This window comes from Myotis daubentonii, chromosome 16 (assembly GCF_963259705.1).
Source record: "Myotis daubentonii chromosome 16, mMyoDau2.1, whole genome shotgun sequence".
NCBI classification, from domain to species: Eukaryota; Metazoa; Chordata; class Mammalia; order Chiroptera; family Vespertilionidae; genus Myotis; species Myotis daubentonii.
In genome coordinates this window covers 28,552,167-28,579,790 of record NC_081855.1, presented here as the reverse complement: position 1 = coordinate 28,579,790, position 27,624 = coordinate 28,552,167, and the positions used below count along the sequence as shown (strand labels likewise).

Below are 27,624 nucleotides of genomic sequence, written 5' to 3'. Positions count from 1 at the left end.
CAGAGAGTAAAATGCTCACATCCCACAGTGAAATCAGCACAAACATCCATAGCATGTGAGTCTATGTACTTGCTAGAGGTCGGTTATAAACTTCTTCTGAGCTTCCTAGTGGCCAAAGCAAAGAGGGAAATATGGTGAGCTGCCAAGTTCATTGTCCATAAACTGTATTGTGTGTGAGTGCCCCCACCAGTGAAATCAAGGACAGATTTCTTGAAACTGCCGTCTTCCCAGAGTGCTCTCCATACATGGTGAGGGTCTTCTTGAGGAATTTGGCAATACTTACTGTTCTGTTTACAGAGCCTTGTGGCCTTGTTTAGGGCCAGAGAGCAGTCAGTTCTCCCTGGTGCCTCTTACCCAGGATCAGGCCAGGTGACTACCCAGGTCCAATTCCCTTTAAAAGCGCTATCTTGGCTGGAGACCGTTTTTACGTAGTAGAAATGCTGAGTTGGAAAAGCAGAGTCCCTGGAACCCCGACCTCTATGGTGTCTTCTACAGCCTCTCCAGGGAGAGAAGCAAAGGGGCTCACTGTTAGTCTGGGGCAGCCCTGGGGGGTGCCTGTCCCTGGGGTTGGACGTGGAAAGAGGATCGCTCTGGCCCCCGAGGCTCCAGCATTCTTGTTCCTCAGCAGAAAGACCCACAGTGGCCAAGAGGGAGCCCCGCTGTGAGCCGCCCTTCCTGCTGAGCCTCTAAATGGCACCAATGCCAGCCCCTGATTGGCTGCACCTGCTGGGGAGGGCTTGGGTGAGGAGACTTTCTGATGGTTCCGATGGGCGCCTCCACGCTGAGCCAGAGGGGGCTGTGCCACAGCTGTTGGCCTTGCCAGGCTTTGATCTCACAGGGCTAAGGAGCAGAGGGAGGGAGGCGTGTCATGTATCAGTCTTCTCGTGAGTCAAGATTTGGAGGCAACAGGAAGCAGGGACGTCCCTGGCCAGGCCCAAGCCCGTGGGTGCACGTGGGTTGAGACTATCTGCCTTTTTCGCAGGACCGCCCTCTGGCCTCCCCTGATCCCGTGAGGTAAGGAGGGAGAATGGACAATGTCTCCAAGGCCTCCTTGTCCATTCTTTGCCTCCAAGAGCTGAAAGGCCAGAGTGGCCAGAGCACAGATGCTCCCCCCAGAGGCACAGGGGTGGCCTCGAGCCTTTCTCTGGCCGTTGCTTCTCCTGGAGCTGCGCCCGTCCCAAAGAGCCCTGGGAGGATTCCCCAGGCCTGTGACCTTGAGGGAGGGGCTCCTGGCTGGTGCCACAGGAGATAGGAGATAGGGAGAGCTGGCCAGCATCTAGGGAAAGCCCGCAGGGAGACCCATTACTCAGGGACACATTCCAGCCCATGAATTCAGAAGTCACTGTGATTGAGCCCGGCTGGCCTGGCTCAGTGGTTGAGCGTTGACCTGTGAACCAGGAGGTCAAGGTTTGATTCTCGGTCAGGGCACATGCCCAGGTTGCAGGCTCGATCCCCAGTGTGGGGCGTGCAGAAGGCAGCCGATCAATGACTCTCTCATCATTGATGTTTCTACCTCTCTGTCCCTCTCTCTTCCTCCCTGAAGTCAATACAAATACACTTTTTTGTTGTTGTTGTTACACTGTACTAGGATAGAATGAACCACCTCAGTAGCTTCTGAGGCTAATACTTTTCTATCATCACAATTACTTTAGCAAACCTGGTTCCCTTCACTTTAAAAATACACTTTTTTAAAAAAGAAATCACTGTGGTTGAGAAGAAAGAGGTCGGATTGGGAGGCAGGAGCTCTGGGTTCTCCTCACCTGGCCTCTTCTAGTCTCAAGTTCTAGGCTGTAAACCAAGGAGACGGGAGCAGAAAACCTCTGAGGTCTCTCTGTCTATGAATCTGAGGCTACGACCCAGCTCCTTTTCAGTAAATTTTTCTGACATTCCTAATCTAGGGTCCTTTGGCTGGCACAGTCAGGGGGGAGGGGTGGGGAGCCAGAAGATTGCAGGGATGGTGGGAATTTGGGACAGAGCCTGACCTGAGTCATGTGCTGCCTCACAGGCACCCTCCCGGATCGGCAGATACCCGAGCCTGCAGGCCAGGCAGCATCCAGACCCCTTGTTACATGCTCTGTTACCCTATAACTTACGCTTCCCCAGGGAGCTGTCCAGCTGCTCAGTTTGTATGAGATAATGGATGTTAAAGTGCTTTGTAAACTTGAAAGCACACACCAATGTAATAATAGTTATGTTACGATATTTTCTAGTAACATGCACTCAGCTAGACACCATTTAGCAACAAGATCTGGTCGCATGATAGCATAAAAAAAGGCAGAAACCCTAACCCTGAGAGTTTCAGGCAGAATGGGTCCCCGCCACCTGGAGGGAGAGGCCTCCCCCATGAGATGTTAAGTGATAACTGAATTACTAAGCTCTGAGACACATCTCTGACGCTTGCACTTGTTTTGAAAACACCTCTCTCTTTATTTTTATTTTTTAATGTATTTTTATTAATTTCAGAGAGGAACGGAGAGGGAGAGAGAGAGAGATAGAAACATCAGTGATGAGAGAGAATCATTGATTGGTTGCCTCCTGCATGCCCCACACTGGGGATCGAGCCTGCAGCCCAGGCATGTGCCCTGACTGGAAATCGAACCGTGACCTCCTGGTTCATAGGTCGACGCTCAACTACTGAGCCACGCTGGCCGGGCAACATCTGTCTCCTTAAATATCAGTAGCTCTTATAGATACAATAGCAAGCCAGCGTGCCCTCAGGACCTGGTGAATGGAGCAGGGCCTGCACATCAGAGACCTGGGCTGTGCTACCAGCCCGGTCACGAACCAACTGAGTGACTCTAAGCTGGTCAGTGCCCCTCTCTGAGCCTTGGCTTTTCATGTGTCAGCCAATGGGGTTGCTGGGTCTTGACCACAGTTAGCCTCTCACGGTGGCCAGTGCAGACACTGCCAGTTACTGCCCAGGCCCTGCACGTGTTCTCGCCTCAGGTGGCGGGAAAGGTGTGGAAGGAACGTTCTTTCCAAGACGATCTGTCTCTTTTGTGACTTCTGCCCCCACCATCCCAGACCATGAGTTCCTCAAAGGCAAGGTATAGGGTCTTGCTCACTGCTGGACCCCTGGCATCTTGGCACACAGTGTTTGTCAAATAAACGAATGGGTGACTGGATGAATGAATGGGGTGTGGTCTCTCCATACAGGATAGAACACCTGGGCCTCAATGTGGTGCTGCAGCTCCTGGTGGGGGTGCCCTTGGAGATGGTGCATGGAGCGACCCGCATTGGGCTGGTCTACGTGGCTGGTGTGGTGGCAGGTAGGCAGGTGGGCTCTCTGACTATAGGAGAAACCTCCCCAGGGTGGCTGGGACTCCCCATGGGGTCAGGCAAGCCCCAGGCTTTCAGGGGGCCCAGGACCCTCATCACCGAAGCTCCTGACTATTAGGCTTGCTCTCCAGACAAATCTCCCCACCTCCCTGGGGAATCTAGAAAGGGGCCTGCCACCCAGAGAAGGAGGCATGTGATGGCAAAGGAGAGGAGAGCACAGGATTTGGAACACCATGTTGCAGCTGTGTGAGCTTGGGGAAATTCCTTAACCTCTCTGGCCCCATTAAGCATTAAGCGTGAACTAATAAGATCTGCCTGCAGGGCGTTAGGAGTGAGGTGACACATGGAGTGACAGTGTTACATAAACTGCAAGGGCACAGTGAGATCCCTGTAGGGACATCCAAGGTGTGGGGGAAGCCAGGTGCCTCCCTGGCCAGGCCAGTCCCTGTCCCCAAAGGGAGATCTTGCCTCTGCTCAGCTGGCCACTGTCCTCTTGATTGACTCACCACTGACAAGAGAGAGTCTGGCCTGAAAGGTGGTAAGCATCCGTGCCAGCCCAGCCAGAGGAGTCTGGGCCCCCACTGACTTGGCTCACGTGGCAGGTGATCATGGCCTTGAGCACAGGGCAGCCTGAATGCCCCCTTCCCTCCGCAGTGCGGGGGTGAGGCGGGCCGGGGTGAGCTGAGGAGAGCAGAGCAGGCTGTGCAGGAAGCATCTGCACCAGCCGGGCCTCCGAACAGAGCAGTCTCTCCCATGATGTTTCCAACTTCATTGCCGGATTTTTTATAACAAGGTTTGCCGCCTCAGCTCTTCACCTTGACAGCTGAGCCCAAGGGAGCTTTGTGTGTGTGTGTTTAAGTAAGATCTTAATCCTTCCTGAGGAGCATTAAGCTTGTCATCAGGAGAGTGGGGCACCGTCAGCCTTGTAAACAACAGGCAGGCAGGGACTCCGGGAATAACTGAAGTGGCTTCAGGCATCGAAAGGGGAAGGGTCTCACGCCTGCCAGGCAGGGCCGGTCTGCCGGTTCCTGAACCCTCAGCCTGGATGTTGGTCCAGTGCCGGCTCCTTCGCTCCTCTGTGAGCTGCGGTGAAAGCCGTGGGTACCTTGGACAGCACCCACGCCCGCTTGTCCCAGAATCCGGCACCTCCCACATCCTTGTGCGAAGGTCTAATGAGCACCTCTGTGCTCTGTGCTAGACTCACTCAGCCACCCACGCACCCCCCGAGCCTTGACATCTGGGGATTTATAGCCACACTTTCCAGACCGAGTGCTCAGAGACCCAGATGGTTAATGATGAGGAACAGGAAAGACACTCAGACACTCACAGTCAGTAGTCGAGGAGATGGGAGAGCCAATAACCCAGAAGACAGAAATAAGATTCCAAATGACTCATGCCCCACCAAGACCAGACGACGCACAGCGGGGAGGCAGTGCAGGTATCTTCGCAGCGATGCCCGTGCAGAGCGGGACGGTGCACAGACAGAGGGGGAGCTTGCCAGCTAAATACGAGGGTGTGGGGCTGTCACCAAGCAATGATGTGTGCTGTTCTGAGTCATCGCTCAGGCTCAAGGGCACTTTCGTCACACCACGTCATGCTATTTATCTCCTAGATTGATCTGACTGATCTGCCCGCACCCCTCCCTTCCTCTCCGCTCAGAAAGGGGACCCATTCACAGACAGCTAGACCCTGACTGGACAGCCAGTAATCAAGTGCCTGCCCTACAGGCCATATTTTATTCAATCGTCACAAAAACTCCATGAGGCAGGTACTATTACTCTTTGCCTGTTACAGATACAGAAACCACGGCTTAGAAAGCCTAAGTGACTTGCCCAGGAAGGGCCACAGTACAAAGTGGTGGAGCTGGGCTCCAGCCCAAGTGGTCTAACCCCCAGGGCTGTGCTCAAAACCAGAGCCATCTTACAAGAACCAAAAGGCATGCGTTCTCCTTTGTGCAGATCATTTAATTGTCAGAACCCAAGGAAGGTCTTTATAGACATCAGGCCCTGCTCTTTCATTCCTGCCCAGTGAAAATATTCTAAATCCACGGCTGGCACAGTTTGTAACAACGAGGGCTTACCCCTGCTGAGCACGTCGGGTTCCGGGCATGCGATAAAGGGTTCACATGTGCTCTTTGCTGTACCCATCACAACCATCCAGAGAGGGGGCACTGCCCCCCCCCCAATGTTGCGGACACTTCAGAACCGTGGAGTGACTTGTGCAATTTGCTCAGCTAAGAAGGGCTAGACCTGGGGTAGAGGTTCTTCTCCACCCTGTGCTTCCGGCCAATACTGGAGGCCCATGTGTATTTCACTCTGGTTAACAATTAAATGGCCAACCCTTTCAACACTGTAAAAACTAGTATCTCCAATATTCCACCAAGCATTTATTATAGACTAGCTTTTATTACAGAATTGTGCACCGGTGGGGTCCCTCAGCCTGGCCTGCACCCTCTGGCAATCTGGGACCCCTTGGGGGATGTCAGAGAGCTGGTTTCAGCCCGATCCCTGCAGGCCAGGCCGAGGGACCCCACCGGTGCACGATCGGGGCCAGGGAGGGACCACAGGAGGGCTCCAGGGCTTGTCTTGCCTGTCTCGCCCAGTCCCAATCACTGGACATCAGCGGCAAGCTAACCTAATAGTCAGAGCAGTCCCTGAGGGAAGTCAGTGCCACAAAGGGAGGGTAGGTGGGTCCAGACTTGTTACCTTCAAGATGCTAGAACCTCCCAGTTGGCATGGCTCAGTTATTGAGCGTCAGCCTATGAACCAGGAGGTCATGGTTTGATTCCTGGTCAGGGCACATGCCCAGGTTGTGTGCTCCATCCCCAGTGTGGGGCGTGCAGGGGGGCAGCTCATCAGTGATTCTCTCTCATCATTGATGTTTCTAGCTCTCTAGCGTGCGCTCTCTCTCTCTCCCCCCCCCCTTCCTCTCTGAAATCAATAAAAATATAATTTTTGAAAAATATGCTAGAACCAGGGTCTGAGACTCAAATTACTGAATTTCTCATCTGAAAGGGACCTTTAAGGCCCCCTCCTGTGGGCGGCAAACTTTGCTCCCCAGACTCCTCCCCATTCAGCTGACATCTGCGCTCTGCTCCTTGGTGTAGGATGTGGGTAAGGTTTCCTTTGAAAAAAGGGTTTCACTGCTCAAAAGTTGGAAAGCCTGAGACCTCCTCATCTCAACAAATATTTGTGATGTGAAAACTGAAGCCCAAAGAATTCAGGGGCTGTGTCCAAGTCACACAGCTAGCCAGCCACACCCCCAATCCATGCTTCTTCCACAATCCCAGGATGACCCCTGGCCCTGGGGTCAGGACTCTGATCCATGGGTAGGGTGAGGGAAAGGTCAGTGAGGGGCTCCCTGGGGGCCCTGCTGGTGTCTCTGTCCCTGGTGGACCACACTGGGGAGGCCGAGGGAGCAGAAGCTGGCGGGTTTGTAGGGACTTGTGCTGAAGGAAGAGGCCAGCCCAGGGAGGCTCTCTCTGTCCCTGCGGTAATTAATGAGGAGCAAGCTGAAGAGCGGGGCGGCTTGGGCAGCCAGCCCTCGCTGCCCTGCAATGCAGCCTTGTCAGCCAGCCCGGCAGGAGAGCGTGGGAATCCTTTGTCATGCAGATCCTGCCGCCCGTCTGTTTGCCACCCTGAGATTTTTCCCCCCTGTTCTATATGGGTGACCCTGTGGCTAGGCAGTACAAAAAAAAAAAGTTATCTGACAATAGATCAATACCTAATTAAAGCCTGAGGGAAGGCATGAAAGAGGAGAGGAGAGATTTATAGCTGCCCTGGGAGGGCAGAGGGACTTGGGAGTTCTCAGTTTATAGTTTGTGTTTCCCTGGGAAATTACATCCCCCTTGAGACCAAGAACCTGTCGTGGGGATCCCTTCTTTGGAGGAGCTCAGTGAGCCCGGGGGCCTTGAGAGGGGTGGGGTGGGCACCTGGGGAGAAAGGGATGATGTTACAGGGGCTCTCCGAGCCCAAGGTATCAGGTTCTCTGATTCCCGGTTCCCAGCTGGGCTCAGCCACCGCCTAAGTAGTGGACCCTCCACCCCTATGGAACCTGCAGAATTTGGCCATCTGCCTGTCCCTCCTCTCTCCACCCTGGCAGCAGCTAATTGGCTCATGAGCCCGCAGGCATTTTCCAGTGGTGATTTCTGCACACTTCCCAGGCCAGCTACCTCTCATCCTCCGGGCCCTGGGCTCTACCTCCCAGTTATTTTTAGTCTCTGTGCCCTTCCCTCGAAGCCAAAGCATTGATCACACTTAAATGAGACCAGAACAATACATTTCCCAGCTCTTCTCCCCCAGCTTTCCTCCCAGGACAAAAGTTTGTCATCCCCCAGACCAAGAGTCCATGCCTGTCTTTCCCCCAGAGGCTGTGACATCATCTCTCTCTTCCTGGACACTTTTCAAGGGCATTTTTTTTTTCCTTCCAAAGATGCCCCATTTGCTCTGGGAACTTGTTGGCCTTCTGTGATTTCCCTCGGCTGGAGGGAGGTTGGAGGTGACCTAAGCAGGTTTCTAGATGCCACTGAGCAGACAGTGATGGCAGAGGGTGGTTAACTTCTGGACCAGTTTGGGGAGTGGCCACTATCAAGGCTAAGACCTGGACTCAAATGCAGGTTCTGGTTCTTCCCACCAGCTGAGCCATGAGGCTACTAGCACCTTTCTCAAAGGGCTGTCTTGAGGGTTCAAGGGGAGAATGAATGTATGTAAAATGCTTGGCTGGTGTTTGACACACAGTGCCCCATAGGCGGTACCTGTTTTTGCAGTAACTACCTCTGTAATTTTTTTAAAATATATTTTTATTGATTTCAGAGAGGAAGGGAGAGGGAGAGAGAGAGAGAAACATCAATGATGAGATAGAATCATTGATCGGCTGCCTCCTGCACGCCCCCTACTGGGGATTGGGCCCGCAACCCGGGCAGGTGCCCTTCAGTTCCCAGGCTGATGCTCTATCCACTGAGCCAAACCAACTGGGCTACCCCTGTAGTTTTTGTTATTGCTCCAGAACCCCGAGACGGCACATTGGAAAGCAGAGGTTGGATTGAGAGGCAAATATTTGCTTTCCTTTGTTGAGCCTTTGTTTCCCTGCTGTAAAACAGTGGTTCTCAACCTTCCTAATGCCGCGACCCTTTAATACAGTTCCTCATGTTGTGGTGACCCCCAATTTCATTGTTACAAATTGAACATAATTAAAGCATAGTGATTAATCACAAAAGCAATATGTAATTATATATGTGTTTTCCTATGGTCTTAGGCGACCCCTGTGAAAGGGTCGTTCGACCCCCAAAGGGGCGCGACCCACAGGTTGAGAACCTCTGCTGTAAATGGAAAAGTTGGAATCATGGTTCTTTCAGCCCTAAATGAATCCTTAGGGAGCTCCAAGGTAACATGGGGTCGAAGGAGGAAGAGAAGGAGCCTTCTGCTCTGGAGTCTTACCCCCAAGGCCGAGGCACCTGAGGGTCTGAAATGGGGATGAGGAGCCGCCGCCAGCATTCTTGAATTCTCACTCTCTCTGCCCCAGGATCCTTGGCGGTGTCTGTGGCTGACATGACCGCGCCCGTCGTGGGCTCCTCTGGAGGGGTGTACGCGCTTGTCTCTGCCCATCTGGCCAACATCGTGATGGTGAGCACCTCGGCCCCAGCATGCCTTCTGTGGCCTCCCCTTACCTGTCTCCAGGCCCAGGTGTGAATAGGGTGGGGCCGGGTTTGGGATCCTTATCCGCGCTCCAGCGCAGACCCCTCACGTGCTGGGCAGACCTGGCTGGTAGCAGAGTTCCCAGAGACTCTCACCCTCTGCAGGCCTGTTGCAAACGGGGCTCCTTGGGACACGATTCGTATCTACTCCAGTTATGGCTTTGCTGAGGAATCGGCCGTCTCCCTCTTCCGCCTCTTTCCCACTCGGTGACTTTAAAAAGCGTTAAAATTCTTGACCACTGGCACACATCCTAATTGTAATTCGTTGTTTGCCATAGATCGCTAAAAATAAAGGGACCTTAGAGGTCATCACATCAAAATTCTCCAATTAAAAAGAAGGCTCTGAGTCCTGGCTGGTGTGTCTAAGTGGTTAGAGGGTCAGTCTGGGCACTGGAGGGTTCCAGGTTCAATTCCAAGTCAAGGGCATGTACCTTGGTTGTGGATTCGCTCCCCACCCCAGGTCGAGGCACATGTGGGAGGTAACCAGTCGATGTGTCTCTCTCACATCAATGTTTTTCTCTTTCTTCCTCCCCCCCTTCACCCCCCCTCCATCCCTCCCTTTTATTCTCTCTGAAAATAAATGGAAAAAATCCTCATGGCTCAGTGGTTGAGCCTCGACCTATGAACCTGGAGGTCATGCTTCAATTCCCAGTCAGGGCACATGCCCAGGTTGCGGCTGAATCCCCAGTGTGGGGTGTGCAGGAGACAGCCAATCAATGATTCTCTCTCATCATTGATGTTTCTATCTCTCTCTCCCTCTCCCTCTCTGAAATCAATAAAAATATATTTAAGAGAAAAGGAAAAAAAATCCTCAGGTGAGGATTAAAAAAAAAAAAGAAGAAGGCTCTGATATGTTATGGAATTTATCCAAAGTCACAGCCAGCCATTCCATTTCTCACTCTCTGCTTTGCCTTTTCCTGAATTGTCATAGCGTTTAATGCAGCGGTTCTCAACCTGTGGGTCGCGACCCCTTTGGAGATCAGACGACCCTTTCACAGGGGTCGCCTAAATACATCCTGCGTATCAGATATTTACATTATGATTCATAACAGTAGCAAAATTACAGTTATGAAGTAGCAACAAAAATAATTTTATGGTTGGGGGTCACCACAACATGAGGAACTGTATTAAAGGGTCGCGGCATTAGGAAGGTTGAGAACCACTGGTACTGGTTAACAGCGTGGGCTATAGAGCGAGGCAGCCTAGATCTGAATCCCAGCCACTCACTTCCTAAAGAGTGACCTTGGGCATATGACTTCACTGCCTCAGTTTCTACATCTGCGAAATGGGATGCTATGTGATAAGTGGGATAAAGTGAGCCCTCGCCGGTTTGGCTCAGAGGATAGAGCATCGGCCTGCGGACTGAAGGGTCCCGAGTCCGATCTGGTCAAGGGCACATGCCCGAGTTTTGGGCTCGATCCCTAGTAGGGGGCATACAGGAGACAGCCAGTCAATGATTCCTTCTCATCATTGATATTTCTAGCTCTCTCTCCCTCTCCCTTCCTCTCTGAAATCAATAAAAATATATTTTAAAAAATAAGAGTAATGGGATAAATGAAAGTAACCGCTCAGTATAAGTGCTAACCTAATTCCCTGATCCTCACAAAAGACACCAGGGTAGAAATAAGAATTCACCTGATAGCCCTGACCAGTTTTGCTCAGTGGATAGAGCGTCGGCCTGCGGACTCAAGAGTCCAGGTTCGATTCTGGTCAAGGGCATGTACCTTGGTTGTGAGCACATCCCCAGTAGTGGGTGTGCAGGAGGCAGCTGATCAATGTTTCTCTCCCATCGATGTTTCTAACTCTCTATCTCTCTCCCTTCCTCTCTGTAAAAAATCAATAAAATATATTAAAAAAAAAAAAAAAAGAATTCACCTGATAGGTTCAGAGGAGGTCAAGGAAGACTTCACCTTGTTTTAGACGGAGTCTGAAGTTTAGAGGCCGAAGGAGGCGTCACTGGCAGTGGTTGGCCCACCCTGGCTAATGGCCCTGCTGGCCTGGGAGCCTCCGGGCAGGTCCCAGGTCTTACGCATCTGTTTCCCCAGTGCCTGGGGCAGGGCTGGACACATGGTAGATAATGCTACTAATTTCACTGAATGAGGAATGAATGAATGAATGAATGAACGAACGAACGGTGTCCAGAAAAGGCATCGCTTCTCTTTGGGGTCCTCCAGCCCTTGCCCCCCTCCTCCAGCACTATCCCCGCCACGTGGTAGGTGTGAATACTCAGTTACAATCGTTTATGGATTCTCCCATTTCATCTTTGTCATTGCCACTCTCACCTGCCCCACTCCTCAGCACCATCCCTGTACTTTTCACCAAAGTCCCCTTTGCACATCCAGAGAGAGTGTGAAAGGGAGAAAGGAGAGAAGAGAGAGGGAAAGAGGGACACACAGACCGACACTGACTCTACTTGCTACTTGCCTGAATTTTGTTAACTGTAAGTGAGCACTTGGAGAACTACAGCAGGCTCGGGAAAGCCCGTGTGCATGTGCGTCTGTGCATGTGTGTTTACTCACGTGCACACGCGCACACACGGCTTGGCCTGCGGAGAACCTGGAGCGCGGTGCCGCGTCGCGTGCCCCTCCTAAGTGGGCCATGCTGTGTCAGTGCCACCACTTTCCCCAGACACAGCTTTTCCTCTGAGTCCCGCCTCCTCCACTCCCCCCTCCTCCTGCCCCAATTCCTTCTGTCTGGGAAGGAAATGCTAACCACCCCTCCTCTTCCCCCCAAGATATGTCTGTGTGAAAGGGGAATGAGCAAGCACCACCAAGAGAACACGGGAGAGAAGAAACAGACAGGAGCTCGTAAAGATGCCTGGCTCCTGCCCCTTCCCCACCACCTGGGAAACAGCCCTGATGCCCTGGGAGTTCCCATGGTGAGGGACCACCCTGAGACCAGAGGGGTAGGGTGCGAGGTTGAGGAAAGAGGCGTGAAAGCAGTCTTGTTCCAGTTCACGCTTCTCTCTGGCAAGGAGCCCGTGCCTGTGGCGGTGATGAGCAGCCGGGGCCCAGAACCCGTTGCCCTTCCAGAAGGACATGGCTCTGCCTGGCCAGCAGGGAGCTTCGCAGTCCCCAGAGCATGACTCGCTGCGGCCTCTCCCTAGAAAGTTGTGTGGTGCTTATTTGACAGTGAAAAACAATCTCATTTTAAAAGGTTGGTTTCCTTTCGTCCAGAGGCCACCTGTACCCAAATTAGCTCGGCGCCCAGCATTTCAGAGATGCATTGGGTCCAACCATATGAAGTTGCCATTTCTTTGGGTCAGAAGCACTTAAATATCAGCAATTTCCTGTGGTCCAACCGAATAAATATGCCATTGATTTTAATTCCAAAATGAAGATTGGTCTGTTGTGTGCACACAGTAAAACACCTCGTCAGAACAGAAAGGAGAAAAAGCGTGGACTTGACAGCAGAAAATCTGGATTTGAATATGAGCGTCGCCGTTGTAATAGCTGTGAGTTCCTTAACTTTTTAGGGCCTTGGTTCTCTTACCTGTAATCCCTTCTTCACAAGGTAGAGAAAGACATGAAAAAATGGATGAGAAAATGCTTTCCTCTGGCAAGTCTCCACATAGCTGGGAGGTCCTGTATGTGTGTGTGTTTATATATATGTGTGTACACATACAATTTAAAAAAAAAAAAAAGAGGGAGAGGGAGAGAGAGAAACATCGATGTGAAAGAGAAACATGGCCGATTGCTTACGGTATACACCCAGACTGGATACCGAACCTGAAACCTGGGCATGTGCCCTGATCAGGAATCGAACCAGCGACCTCCTGGTGCACAGGATGACCCTCAACCAACTGAGCCACACCAACCAAGGCCAGTCTTTTATCTGAATAAATTCTGCCTGTATCTGCACAGAAAAAGATCAGAAAATGTGTCCCTTTGGCTCTAGATACATAATAGAAAAATGTTTGACACTTGTGTTCTCAGGACTACCTGATTAAATGAGAGGTTTCGCCTTAAATCAAAGCTTGTCTTATTTTACATAAAAACAGGTTGAGTTTCAAAAAGCTTGCAGTTTACACCCACGGATTAAACTCAGAAACTGTTTCAACAAAAGGTCTGGATGCCACAATCCAGACTTCTCATTTTAAACACCGGAAGCATGGAGATGCACATAATTGAATAATTTATTAATTGCCTTTTGCTGAGGGCTCTAGGCCAGATTTCCATTTTTGAATATGCCAGATATTTGCTCACACTTGGCTCCATGTGATAGATGTTTTCCTTAAATGTTGGAGGCCTGAATTTTCACAAATTGAATCATATTGTCAAAGCACAAGGCAAGACTGTTGTCAAAATGTCACCAACAAATTCTGTGTCGTAAGGTTCACTTTATTAAGTAAAACTCCTATTGTAGGACAGATACTCACTCCCTAATTTATATGTGTCATGCTTTCCCGTCTCCTGTGTTGGTTTTTCTTGAAGTCATTAAACAAGAAACTGTTTCTGCCCGGGATATGGAACGGAAGCTCCCTGCCTGGGTGTCAGCCTCTGAGCGCTTAACCGGCGGGTGAGCAAGGTGCCCAGGGTACCGGTGACTGCCTTGGGTGCCATCGCACCTACAGGGCTCTGGGAGAGAGTGAAATTAAAAGGTTTGTATTCCCCAGGGGTCCACAGGCTTTTCAACATTTATCGCAGCAGGAGTGCTGGCTGTGTGTGTGTGAGATGGTTTTTCTTCTCTCCTGTTGTTTAACTGCACTCATTTTATTAGAGGGAATAATGGGCCGGGAAAATGAGGCAGCTGGTGGGAAGGGGTGGCTTTCTAGCTTAACCCCTCAACTGCTGGCAGACTGGTCATTTATATGACATTTGCTCAGCTTTGGGGGAAACTGAGGCAGCCAGCAGGGACAGACAGACAGAACATGGCCCTGGCCCAGAAATGTGGGAAGACAGAGCCCTGCACCGGGAATCCTTTCAATCTCGCCATGAACTCACTGTGTATGACCTTGAACTAGCCCTCCTGGACCCTCAATCTCTTCTCAGTTAAAGTGCAGGACAGAAGATGTGACTGGGCCAGCGTGGCAAACCCCAGCGCCTCCGGGGACCAGGCAGGTATTGTACATGAAGCTGGCCTGGGGAGCACTGTACCAAAACCGGGGCTCCCGGCTCTCCACTTAAGGTCATTGGGGTTCAGAAGTTTTAATGCCATTGTGCAGGGCAAACTCGCCATCTTTGCCTCAGATCTAGATACTAGTATCAGGCAGTGGTGTGCACTATGTGCCAGTTTTTTGTGCTTTATATGTGTCAACTCATTTCACCTTCACAGCAACCTTCACAGGTTGGTAATTGACATGGGCACTCTGGTTATACTGTTTTTGCAAACTTACAAATGAGGGACACCAGCAAAAAAGGAGTTCTGAGCCACTCCTCCCCCCATGCATGGTCTTCCCAGACCCAGAATATGAATGGTGCTTCCTAAGCCAGATCCCAGATGGTGAGATGGGGCATGGACCTCAGCAGGCAAAGAGAGCAGCCAATACTAGACTTACTTTGCTTGATGTTATCACCCAGAACTCAGTGAAAGAGACAGTGTTCAGGTAAAATATTCAGAGGTTTTTATAAGGAAAAGCAATGCTAGAAGTGTTCTGTATCACTTTTGTTTTATTTTGTGGTGTTTTTAAACATTTTTATTGATTTCAGAGAGGAAGGGATAGGGAGAGAGATATAGAAACATCAGTGATAAGAATCATTGATAAGCTGCCTCTTGCATGCCCCCTACTGGGGATTGAGCCCACAAGCAGGTCATGTGCCCTGACCAGGAATCGAACCTTGACCTCCTGGTTCATGGGTCGATGCTCAACTACTGAGCCACACCAGTTGGGCTCACTTTTGTTTTTAATTGTGGTAAATATACATAAGTTATAACGTACCACCTTAACCATTTTTAAGTGCGCATTCAGCGGTGCTAAGTACATTCACGTCATTGTGCAACCATCACCACCATCCATCCACAACTCTTTTCATCTTGCAAAACTGATACTCTATAACCATAAAACACTCCCCACTCCTCCCCCGTCCCAGCCAGTGGCAACCACCATTCTACTTTCTGTTTCTATGAATTTGGCTGTTCTAGGTGTCTCATATAAGTGTAATCTACAATATTTGTCTTTTTGTGACTGGCTTCTTTCATTTAGCATAATCTGCTCACTGTCCATTGAAGTGTATAGTATGTATCAGAATTTTCTTCCTTTTTAAGGCTGAATAATACTCCACTTGGATGGATAGACCACATTTTGTTTCTCCATTTATCTGTTGATGGACACTTGGCTGTTGTGAATAACACTGCTATGAACATGGTGTCACTTTTAAGGGAGAATTAAGACCCCTGATGGATGGTTATCACAGAGAGGCAAAGCCTGGCCGGACAGTAGCAGGAAGAGCTTTTCGGTGATTAGTTCACAGGCTGCCCAGCGGGTGGTGAGCTCCCTGTCGCAGGCCATTTGTTGGCAGCTTGGCAGCGGGTGTACCATTGAGGAGAAGATGGTCCATCAGGTGACTCCCAAGGCCCTGCCCATCCGGGAGAGGAGCTGAGGGCTGCCCAGCCTCGGCTAACTGAGCTAGTTCCAAACGGGTTGCCAGGTCAGTGGAGGGCACCAATTCGTTTGGTTCCCTGTCTCCTGGGGAGGCTTCTCTGTGGGCAGACACCCGGAGGGGACAACGTTGTCCTGCCATCTGCTTCTTAGCACAGAACCTGTCAGTGAGCGAAGGTTAGACTTTCCCCACCTAAAAGGGGCCGCGTGTTGCCCATCTTGCCTTTTGTGAAGCAGGGCTTGCCGGTCAGTGAGGAATCATGGGGGGAGGGGGTGATGGGCAAGAAGCCCAATGCCCAGGGATTTCTCCCTCTTTTTGGCAGCTTCCCTGCATCCCGCTCACTCCCCCGAAGCTCCCATAGACACTATTGTATGTGCCAGTGTTCAGGGCCTCTGTGAAGTTTAACACGTGTCCCCCACTGTCAAAGGAGTGCGAGACGTGCCCCTCAGCTGGGCCTGGGCCAGGCCGCAAAGGAGGCAGGGTGGGTGGGGAGGGAACAGAAGCCCCTGGCTGGAGCCAGTGGCCTCCTTCCCTCGGTCTGATGTGTTCCCCAAGACCCCGGCTCCTCTCTGTGTCTGCACGTCACGCTTTGGTAAATGGAGTAGAGCTTTGAATGCACCGCAGGAGTGCCCCCACAGGAACCCTGTGGCGAAGGCTTTTGTAAAGTGAAAAATCCTTTTGTAAGGTGAATAATTGTACTCCGTTCGTCGCCTGTAGAGGTTCGGCATGTTCGGAGATTCTCAGGGGAAAGGGATTTGTTTGGAGGCCGTCTGGCCCACCTCCTCCCGATGCCCAATGCTAGAGCATCCCCTTCAAGTGATGGGAAGCCCCGTGTGAACCCCTCAGTGATGGGAAACTCACCATCCCCCAAGATGGATCAATCCGTCTTTGGGCAGCTCTGCTTAGTAGAAATGGAAACTTACCCTGAGCTAAAAAAAATCTTTGTGTGAATCGATCCGACTGTCACTGCCTGCCTTCACTCCATCTGAAGATGATGGGAGACAGACATCTAGAAGTCTTCTTGACTGCCTGCCTCCTGACTCAGAAACAGAGGTTAGAGTCTGCTCCAATCACTAACCTTTGCTTTTCTTCTGCTTCCATAGAGATGCCTCTCATTAAACAACTGATAGCTTGCACTGTAGACCTACCTTTGGGAGCCCACTGCATCACCGCCTCCTGAAATGGGACACAGCGGTTTAACGGGACTACCGCCTCCAGACTGAGGCTGGTTTAATGAGATACAGAACAGTCCACCCTGGGGTAGGAAGAGAGCAAAGGGACCACTCGGTCTCTCACTCGGTCCTCAGAACACAGCAGAGGAGTGGTCTGATCTGGAACTAATGGAACTCTCTCCTCTTTTCCAACTTCTGGAATGTGAAACTTCCAGGGAAGTCTCAGAGGAGGGAACTATAGGGGTTCAGAATGAGTCACCCCAAGATGGGCCTCTGAGGTACGCAGATTGCTTGGAGCTAAAGGCAACTTTAGCTGCGGGCTGAAGAGAAACTTATGCCCCTCCCTTAACTACCTAGAAGAACTTGAATGAGGGACCTTGCCCATAATAAGAGATCATCAGAGGTAACCTCCTTTGATCTATCTATAGGGCAGGACACACTTCTGTTTATCACCTGCAATGACCCTTTGGAGCCCGCAAGCCACCTGACCTCATCCTGGCTCAGGACATCTTACACACCCATGTGCCTTTCCTATCTTTGAACCTCTCGTGCATGTGGGATCTCTGACTCTCATGTATGCTGGGTTCCCGTTCATATGTATGTTTCAAATTCGGTTATTTTCTCTTGCTAAAAAAAAAAAATCTCACCGAAGTTTTCATCCATTGAGTCTTCTGCTTGCAGGTTACACTGAATGCGCCCTTTCCTTGTGTTGACTCACTTGACACCTGACAACAGTGAACTTACCCTCTGAGTCTTCTCTTCAATCCTTCCTCATATGCAGGATTTTGAGTTCTCTAATCATCTTGATGGTCCTGCTTGGACTTTGCTTGCTTTGCTGTCCTGCATCCCTTTGCAACCCCGGACCTGTTTGTTGTAGGCAGCAGGAGCGGCACCAGTTGTATGACCGGTGGGGTCAGACCAAACCTGGGTTCAGCAACCTCAGTACTTGGGTTCTGGCTAGGAAAGAATTCAGAGCCAAGACCCAAACTGTAAGAGAACATGTATTGGGTAAATTACAGAGGGAGAAAAAGTAATTCCTGGAAGCAATGGGCTTAGGAAATGCGTTATGGAGGTAAAGGAAGGGCCCTTGGAGCTTGGGAGTGAGGAGGCTAATGGTTCTGTGCTGTGTCTGGGGAAGGGAGGGGGAGGGAAAGGGAAAGGCACCTGCATGCTCCTTGGAGGGAGAGCACGCTGGGTCCTCCCTCCTCAGGGTTTAAGGGCGGAGATTTTAGGGGAGGTTCCAGGGAAATATCTTTTAATAGAACATTCAGCAGTTTTCCAGGCGGGTCCTTTCAGGGTTGTGGTCCCCACTGATTGATTGGCCGGCACCAGGACAGGGGGTCATTATTCAGTGCAGCTGGTCCCAACACCAGTCAGTCAGCCATGGCTGGTTTGGTTGCTTATCTGGGCCTGGAGTTGAAATACAACTGAGGCCTAGATGTCATCTCTAGGGAGGAAAGGTCAGGGGTTCCAAACCTGGTGACCATGGTTATGCTAGGGGAAGAAAAGTCATCCTGGAAGCAGGTCCTACCCTACAATTGGTTGTTCATTGCTAGGCACTGGGACTTTCCACTCTGGTGACCTTCTGTACCTGGCCCATATCTGTCCTTGCTCTGTTCACATCTGTCTAACTGCCTCCCACAGACCCAGCAATTAATGCAACTCCCAGGTGGTGTCTGTGTGCCTGGAGGAGACAGACCCTCAGTTCCCCCTGTCTATGTCCAGCTAGTGCAGCTGCAGAGCTTTCCGACAGTAACATGCTTACCGTTGTCTAAAGTCTTAAAGCCACGCTGGTGTGATCTGTGACTAAGCCACAACCCCTCACTCAGGACTTAATGGAGATGACTTATTTATTTATTTCTTTTTAAATGTATTTTTACTGATTTCAGAGAGGAAGGGAAAGGGAGAGAAACATCAATGAAGAGAGAGAATCATTGATTGGCTGCCTCCTGCACGGCCCCAGTTGGGGACGGAGCTGGAAACCTGGGCAGGTGTCCTGACCGGGAATCGAACCGTGACCGCCTGGTTCATAGGTCTGTGCTCAACCACTGGGCCACACCGACCGAGCGGAGATGACTTTTTTAAGTGTCAGGTTTTCTTAAGCGAGACACTTCTGCAGAAGAGAGGTCCAATCTGGAACTAATGGGACTCTCTCCTCTTTTCCTAGAACTGGTCAGGCATGAAGTGCCAATTCAAGCTGCTGCGGATGGGTGTGGCCTTGATCTGTAGTAAGTACTGCCCGGCCGGCTGGGGGGAGGGAGCCCAGGCCTGGGCCTGGGGATATGAAGACAGCACAGTCCCTGCCCTTCAGGGGCTTATGGTCAAGAAAAAGAGGGGAGGGGCTGTCAATAATGTGCAACAAGGTGGAGTGTTGTGAGAGAAGTCTGGCCCGCTCTGCTATTTCTTAACCTTTCTGAATCTTTTTATTGACTTGTGATATGCAAACGGAAAAGTGCACACAGAGTAAGTGTCTGGCTCAATGACCGGCATCCAGGTCAAGCAAAATAACTTCTTAATAACCTTTTGGGTCACGGAGTCGATCCTTTGAGATCTCCTGTTGGGAGCTAGAGACCCCATCCCTGGAAAAACGCACATATGTGTGTGTGCATTTGCACTAAAACTAGTAGTTTTAGCAGGTTTACCAACTGTGACTAACCCATGCACCCCCAGGAGCAGGCTGTGGGCCCTAGTCAGGAGAGGTCCGTTCTACCTGCAGGGGCCATGTGGACCAAGAGAGGCAGGTGGTCACCGGGTAGCCAAGGTGTGAGCGGGCATTGCAGGCAAAAGTGCAGCCTGAACCAAGACACAGGCCATGAGGGGTCACGGCCTACAAGTCGGTTGCAGATTCAACCTTTGAGGTTTGAGACGGTGTGATTGTGATAAGAGATAATAGGCATCAGCTCATGAAGGGCTTTAAATGCAAAAAGGAAGGTCCTTCCTTCCATCTCACCCTCATACACTAGGAAACCACTGGAAGGTTTTAAACAAGAGTTACTGACAGATTCGGGTTTGGGAGACCAGTCAGGCTGCAGTGTGGAGAAGGAGTTGCGTGTCGGGGGATGAGACCAGAGGCCGAGAGGCTCATTCTGAGATAGAAAGAGAGAATAGTCTGAACAGAGTGAAGGGGGTAGGAAGAAAACAACAGGAACACAGTCTCTCATTCAGTCCTCAGACCACAGCGGTGAAGAGGATATATTTAGGCTTAATTTTCAGGGGTGCACCCGAGGCTCAGAGTTCCTTGCCCTGGGCCCCCAGCCAGTGGTGGGAGAGCCGAATTCAGAGCCAGCCTGTGCCTTTTCTCATGCCCACACTTCAGCCAGGCTGGGCAGGAGCACCTGGACGGTCTCGGCCTGGGTCAGCCACCTACCTGGTGGGGAAGAGGAAGACTGGGCCAGAAAAGTCATGGCGAGGAGGGGCCTGTGTGGGCTCCACTTGATTCATGTCTTTCAGGACTCTCTGGTCTCAGTTTCCAGTTGGAGGATCTCCACTTCCGGAGAGGAATTCCCAGCCCTAAAGCACAGACTCTGAGCCAGGGCAATGGGGGAAGTGGAGGGGAGGGGGCAGGGGTGAGCACAGCTTCCCTGTCTGCTCAGACTCTGAGCTTGTCTATTTGCAAGGAAGGGAAGAGAAGCGTGACTCTTACTGTTTAAAAAATAACAGCTCTAGCTGGTGTGGCTCAGTGGATAGAGTGTCAGCCTGCGGACTGAAGGGTCTCAGGTTCGATTCCGGTCAAGGGCACATGCCTGGGTTGTGGGCTTGATCCCATTGTAGGGCATGCAGGAGGCAGCCGATCAATGATTCATGTTTCTCTTCCTCCCTCTCTGAAATCAATAAAAATATATTTTAAAAAAATAAAAAACAACAACTCTAAGGATCATCAAAACTAAAATGCTGTTTTAGAGTGCGGGACCAAGTCTCTCAGACCTCCCCTGTGGAACCCAGGGCCTGCTAAGCAAAGGCAGGAGGATGCCCCAGGGCCTGGGGAGGAGAGGGGAGGACACAGTGCCTGTCCCTGGCTGCACCTTTTCCGCCATCTGTCGGCCATCCTTGGAGTTGCACCGCCCATGCCAGAAGCTGAGGCAATCCCGGGAGGTGCTGGCACCCCTGGAGTGGTTACGGTGGAGAGAGGCCCACTGGTGCATTAAATGGTAACTGAACAAGGACACAATTCCCCTCACAGGGTTTTCTTTCAATCTGTCAAATTCGCCTTGGTTTTCTCATCTGTAAAATGGGGTAAGGGTACCTGCCCTAAGTGTCCTTGAATGGTGGGTTAACAAAATGGCAATTTCCCAGCAGCCATTATTTCAAGAGCATACATCCCCATTGGATTGGCCTATCCAAGAAGTTCATGCAAGAACGATGGGTTGCAGAGTGGGTGGGGGCATCTTAGAATCTCTTAGAAACTCCAGCACTTTGCCGGGACCATTTATTTCCATTCCTTCTTTGCCCTTCTCCCCCTTCATCTCTTCCTTCCAAGCACATACGCACTGGTTCTGAGGGTTTTGAAATGATACATGCAAACACTTTATGAACTGTAAAGGCTAGCACACCTTGCTTGTTATTCATGTCCCGGCAGTGTAGCCTGGTACACGGAGGCTGAGACTTTATACAGATGAGGAGGCTGAGCCTCCGGGACATGTGACAGCAGGGATTCGAGGGCCTGTGGGCTTCTGCATGAGCTGTCCCCTCTGCCTGAAATGCTCTTCACTTGATAGTCACATCTCAGCTCAAATGTCACCTCTTTTAAAAATCTATTATTTTATTTTATTTTTATTTATTTATTTAGAGAAAGTGGAAGGGAGAGAGAGAGAAACACTGATGTGAGAGAGACACATCGATTGGTTGCTTCCCTCAATCAGGGCCTGGAGCCTGCAACCGAGGTACATGCCCTTGACCAGAATCAACCCCAGGACCCTTCAGTCCACAGGCTAACACTCTATCCACTGAGCCAAACCAACTAGGACAAAAAAATATTTTTTAATTGATTTCAGAGAGGGAGAGAGAGATAGAAACATCAATGATGAGAGAGAATCAATGATAGGCTGCCTCCTGCACACCCCACACAGGATCAAGCCCACAACCCAGGCATATACCCTAACCAGGAATCGAACCGTGAATTCCTGGTTCATAGGTCGACGCTCAACCAACGGAGCCACGCTGGCCGAGCAAACATCACCTCTTTAGGGAGATCTTGCCTGATTCTCCAAACTAAAGAATCCCCCTCCTTACACCCAGCGTTGACTTTAAATCACTTATATTTGTTTCCCATAGAGTTCCTCTTACTGAACTGATCTTGTGTATGTAATGCTGGTGGGTTGTCAGGTCCTATAAGCTCTGGGAGAACAGAGGCTTGTCTGTCTGCTTCACTACCGTGTCCCCAGTGCGCAGAACAAACAGAGCTTGGTCTGTGGCAAGTGGATTAATGGGTGGATGGCAGAGTGGGTGTCTGGGTGGGTGGCTGGGTGGGTGGCTTGCAAGGCCTCTCCCTCAGCCCCTGCCCAGGGGCCTCCCGTGACTTCTCTGTGCTTCCTCCCCTTGCAGTGAGCATGGAGTTTGGGCGGGCCGTGTGGCTCCGGTTCCACCCGTCGGCCTATCCCCCGTGTCCTCACCCGAGCTTCGTGGCACACTTGGGTGGCGTGGCCGTGGGCATCACCCTGGGCGTGGTGGTCCTGAGGAACTATGAGCAGAGGCTGCAGGACCAGTCGCTGTGGTGGATCTTTGTGGCCATGTACACCATCTTTGTGCTGTTTGCTGTCTTCTGGAATATCTTTGCCTACACCCTGCTGGACCTAAAGCTGCCCCCACCCCCCTGAGGGCTGGAAGACCAGAGGTCGGCGGTGGGGGGAGAGGGGGGGAGGGAGAAGCGGCATCAGAAAGGAGCATCTGGATTCTGTTTTCTCATCGCCAGCTCAGGGAGGCCGGGAGGAGAGGACGAGAGACGCTGGGCAGACAGTGGAGGCTCTGTTCCAAAAGGCACCTGCTGGGGAAGTTGGATTGGCTACTGTTGTTTTTCTAGACTCTTCCAAAGACATTGGGCCAGCAAAGGCCTGGGGGGGCTGGAGTGGCTGTCCCTTTTGGGAGGGCTGAGAGCAGCCTCACCCTCCACCCTGTGAGACCATAGAGCAGGGGTGGGGAACCTTCTTACTGCCAACGGCCATTTGGGTATTTATAACATCATTCTCGGGCCACACAAAATCATCAACTTAAACATCAGCCTGCTAGATCTGGTCAAACAGTTAACTCACCTGTAATGCCTTGGCAGGGCCAGACCAAATGTTTTCCCAGGCCTTATATGGTCCTCAGGCCGGACATTCCCCACCCCTGCCATCGAGTGTAAGGAAGGCCTGAGGGGGCAGTAACCAGGCAGGCCCTTGCCCAGCCCAGAGATAATGGCGGGCCAGGAAGTGTCCCCTCTGGAGCTCTGGGGGTGGGAGAGGGCTGGGTGCCGGACATGCGGACCAGGCCTGGGGAGCCCCAGGTGCCTTCCTGTGCCTGTCGATGGGCACTGGGGTGTGGCCTCTAACACCTACGGGGGAAAGAGGAGGGAACTTCTGGAACTCCCTGCCCTTGCCACGGGGTACCCAGCAAGAGGAACCCCAACAAGAGGGAATTCATCCCACGTTCCCCCTTGGGGAAGGCCCTGCTTTGACTTCTCCCTCCCTCTCTCCCCGAATGCTGGCCTCTCGAGCCAGGGCCCACGCCCCGCCCCGTGCCCTGCCTTGTCTTTAGAGCCCTGCCCTGCCCCCCCATTGCCCTGACCCTCCATCGTGCCTCTCCTTTGGTTGTGGAGACTGTTCTGATGGTGAGCACATGGTTGGGTGGGTGGAGATGCCCGTGTGATGGGACAAACAATGTGAGGCAAGTCGGAGTCCGCAGGGGAAGGCTGCGAGGGGCAGTGGGCGCCTGTGGAGGTGTCTGCGTGAGAGGAAGGAAGGGCTGAGAAGTGGGCTCCTGTGGTTCCTGAGGACCCTGGCTTTTAGCAAAGCCTGCCTCTTCTTTTCCACTCCCTGTCCCTTCCAGGCGTCTCCCTGGGAATCGCTGACGGTGGGAAAGTGGTCCGTGGTGGGAGGGCGGCCCCTCAGAATGCTGAGGTTTCCTCGCCTTTGCCAGCTCCCGCTCTGGTTCCCTCTGGAGTGGCCTTCATGCTGAAAAGATTCTGTCCTGTCTCCCTTTGGAGGGGAGGAGCTTTGGGGTGCAACAGAGGCTGGGCAGGAATATGGAGGCCACGTGACTTTTGAGTTCGGGGGGCAGGAGGTTGCAGCAAAAGGAATTCCAGTTTAGGTGGAGACCTGCTTCTAGAGAATAATTGGGGTGTGGATGCGTGCCAGGTGAGGCAGCCGTAGCTCAGGTTCTCAGAGTGAGGAGGGAGCCAGGAGGTGTTCGAGTCCATCCCCCGCCCATTTCACAAGGGAATGGCCTCCTGGCGGGAGCTGGTGCAGGCCCCAGGGAGGGTGGGAGGGTGGCTTTTGACAAAATGGCATTCCCTTTATACTGCTCTTGCGACTCCCAACCACTGACAGCCCGGAAGGAGGAAGAACCCAGGGCTGGGTTCATGCAGGAACAAGGGCAGGAGTGCAGGGACTGCCTCTGCCAGCCACTTGCCCATGAGAGCCACACCGAGGTTCGAAGTCAGCCGGGCCGGACGTTTGGGCGTCTTGGGCCACAGTGGCTTCCATCCCCAGTCATCACACAGAAATGGGCAAGGTCTTTCTGCCCAGTTCCCCACACCCAGCCCTTCCCCTTTTTGCCCACTGCTAACTAGACTGTCCATATGGCGCAGAAGCTCAGGCTGCACTTGCGCCAACTCTGCCCGCTGAGGTGGGTGGGCCCGGTCTGCGCTGGGCTGCGTTGCCCTGAGGAACCTTCTCTGTGCCGTGCCAGCCATTCTCTGCCTCCCGAGGGAAAGGTGTAGCTGGAAGAGTCAGCTCTTTGGGAGAGGAGACTGAGCTGGGGCGGGGGGTGAGGATGGCAGAGGGGGCCGTGGCTACTGCTAACCCTGCGTGCCTGGGGCTGACCCTCCCTGGAGTGGCAGAGGCAGCTGTCGCCCTGCTGGGGGCTGGGAGCAGGGCTCTCTGCCAGACCCTCTCCTGGCCCCTGGAGGTTCTGGGCTGTAGTTTGAGGGAGCAGAGAGCTACCCCTCCCTCTGCCTTTGTCTGGTGTGGCTTGGAGAGGGGCCTTCCTCTCTCTAGAAAGCCCTCCGAGAGGCATCCAGTTCCCTGGGGCTTAGGATGGAAGCTGTTCGGGAGGACTGCCCAAGGTGGAAGTCCCACCCACCATCCTGTATGTCTGTCCTCTGAGGCCTGGAGCGGCTCAGATTGCCCCATCCTCACCCCCATCCTCACCGTAGGCCCCCAGCCCAGCTGCGTGTCAGCTGCTCCCTGTCCGCTGAGTGTCCAAGGGCAACTCAGAAGTTCTCTGGTCTGCTTAACAGCCATCTCACCAGCCTCTCCCAGCCATCACTTCTAAGCAGGGCCATCCGGTGGTGATGACCATCACTTCCCACTGCCCAGGTCTCTAACCCAGGGCCAGAGCCTATTTTCTAGTGAGAAAGGTTTCATTTTGGTGTAGGGCTTTCTCCTCAGCAGGCCCCTTTGCTCCCTGGCTCCCAGCACCCTGCCAGCAGCACGTCCCCATCCTCCCTCCTTCCTCATCCGCTGTTGGCCTCCTGGCCAGTGCGCCGAAAAGTGAGGGTGGTGTGGACCTTCAGGCCGTGGAGCGAAGTCGGATTTTCATCTGCATGATGCAGAAATTGAAACCCGGGGACTCTCTAAACAGCAGCCACGGACTCACTCGTTAAACGGAAGAGGAATCACAGAAGCTGGGGAAAGGAAAACAAACCTTCAAAGGAGAAATTTCGCTTTAATGACACCATTAATCATTCGTTTTTTAATTAGGAAAAGCTCCCTAATGAGGCGTAATCGGACTCTCAATTTCCATGAGAACTACTCTTGCCCAGGGGATTAGGAGAGTCGTTGCTCACCATGCCCAGCCTTTCCCCAGCGTCCAATTTCATCTGCAAATAATGCAGGTCCCCCAGGTGCCGAAGCCCTTCCCTGGCACCAGTCACGTTGCTCCCAGGGCCGGCTGGAAAGCACGGATACGCCTCTGCCTTAAAAAACAGTGCCCAACGCTGAACTCTGCCCTCCTACCCCCCAAGGAAGTGAGTAAGTGGAAAACAAAAAAAACAAGCAGCAATGCTTGTTTCTAAATATTTTTGTATTGTGTACATTCTGTATATTTTTGTTGTAACATATTATTTGACCACAGATTCCATTAAAGATTTTTTTTTAAGCCATCCGTTATTCAGAAAGTGACCTGAAGGGCCTGGCCTGTTTCATCTCAGCCTGGGTCATGGTGTGCGGCCAGGGGGAGCGGGGGAGGGAGGGCAGCCATGGTGGTGGGTCTGTGACTTATATAATACAGATGGGGGTTGTTTCTTGGTGCTGGGGTTTCTGGCTTGGTGGTTCTTAACCTTTCTTGAATTACTGAACTCTCTTTGAGCAGTTGATGAAAGCTATGATTTTTCTTTCCATAAAAATAGCACAGACGGACAATTTTTTAAAATATTTTTATTTATTTCAGAGAGAGGAAGGGAGAGGGAGAGAGATAGAAACATCAATGGTGAGAGGAAATCACTGATCAGCTGCCTCCTGCACGCCCCACACTGGGGATCGAGACTGCAACCCTGACAGGGGAATTGAACTGTGACCTCCTGGTTCATAGGGTGAAGCTCAACCACCGATCCACACTGGTTGGGCCACAGATAGACAATTTTGTGTACAATTTGGGTGGGGCTGGCTGTGTATAAGGAAACCGATGCATGGCTTCGGGTCAAGAACTTCTGTGCCAGGTTTGTGGTGGTTGCCCCGCCTTCCCCTTCCCCTCCCACTCTTACTCTATGCTCTGATGAGAGATTAATGTTTTGACTAATATTATTGGAAGAATCTTCTTTGAAATTTCGTAGGCATTTCCTTCTTTCCCTAGTAGCCTCGTCTTTAGGTCTTTCTGAGGACTGTGGACACCCTGATCTTTTGGAAGGGATAGGAATGTTCTCAGAGTAAAAGGGAAACTTCCCAATTCACCAAGGGAAAAATAAGAGGCTACATGTAAAGGTAACGTCTGTGCTTGGTAAGTTTAAGGACCAAGTGGGCTTTGCGTGGATGCAGCCTGAGAAAGTGAAGGTTTCCCCCCGTTTTCCTAAGCCATTGGCAGTGCATGTAGTTTGCTATTCATAACTGTTAAATTTTGTTTGAGGATGAAAGTACCCTGTTCAGTTCATCATGGGAGTTTCCCGTAATGCTCTTTCCCAACAGTTTCCTGTGTGTCATTTAAAAATATTTCTAAATGCTGCCGAGGTCATCCCAGAACAAACTGTAGAGTACCATTCAGGCCTAAGGTCTACGATCCCACTTCTGTTTGGAGTGTGAACTGACTTCTCTGTAAGGGGAGTTGGGACCCTGTGTGAGCACCAGTGTTCCCCTGGGTCAGTTCTGGGCTCCCACACCTGAGGCATTTAAAAGCCAGCTCCCTGGACAGACCAAAGCTGTCTAGTTAGCTTTGCCTCTTGCCTCCTCTCACTTCCCTCGTTCCTCCTTCTGCCAGATTCTCCTTCTTCCAATAACTTAATGTTTGCTGCTAATATGAACATATACTGAGTACGGTACTAGGTGCTAGGCACTGGATGAAACATTTTCAATATATCATTCTCTTTCATTGCACAGCTCCTTGGTGTGACGTGGATATAAATGTCCCCATAGTTACACATGAGGGAAAGACAGGGAAATTTAGTAACTTCCTATAGCATGTGGCCTGGCTGCATTCATACCCAGAACTGCCTGGTTGTAGAACTCACGCTCTCAGCCCTCCGGTGCTCATATAGGACTTCCACACTAAACGTGTAGAAGAGTCAGGGTGTTTGTGTCAAGGTTGTCTCTGTATCAGG

General features: G+C 51.6%; 1 protein-coding gene and 1 non-coding gene across 3 annotated transcripts in view; one reads left to right on the top strand and one right to left on the bottom strand.

The window, feature by feature from the left end:
- Window positions 1-25,977, top strand: part of RHBDL3 (rhomboid like 3) — a 52,335-nt gene extending 26,358 nt beyond the window's left edge. For both annotated transcript variants that reach the window (XM_059669523.1, XM_059669522.1), the window contains 4 exons: window positions 3,157-3,269; window positions 8,800-8,900; window positions 18,850-18,910; window positions 22,224-25,977. In XM_059669523.1, coding sequence (XP_059525506.1) covers window positions 3,157-3,269; window positions 8,800-8,900; window positions 18,850-18,910; window positions 22,224-22,495 — 547 coding nt within the window. In that variant the 3' untranslated portion in view covers window positions 22,496-25,977. The remainder of the gene's footprint in view (window positions 1-3,156; window positions 3,270-8,799; window positions 8,901-18,849; window positions 18,911-22,223) is intronic.
- LOC132219430 (small nucleolar RNA SNORA66) lies at window positions 1,578-1,715 on the bottom strand. Its single transcript, XR_009449442.1, has one exon. It is a non-coding gene; the product is annotated as a small nucleolar RNA SNORA66 (small nucleolar RNA).
- Window positions 25,978-27,624: the final 1,647 nt, after the last annotated feature.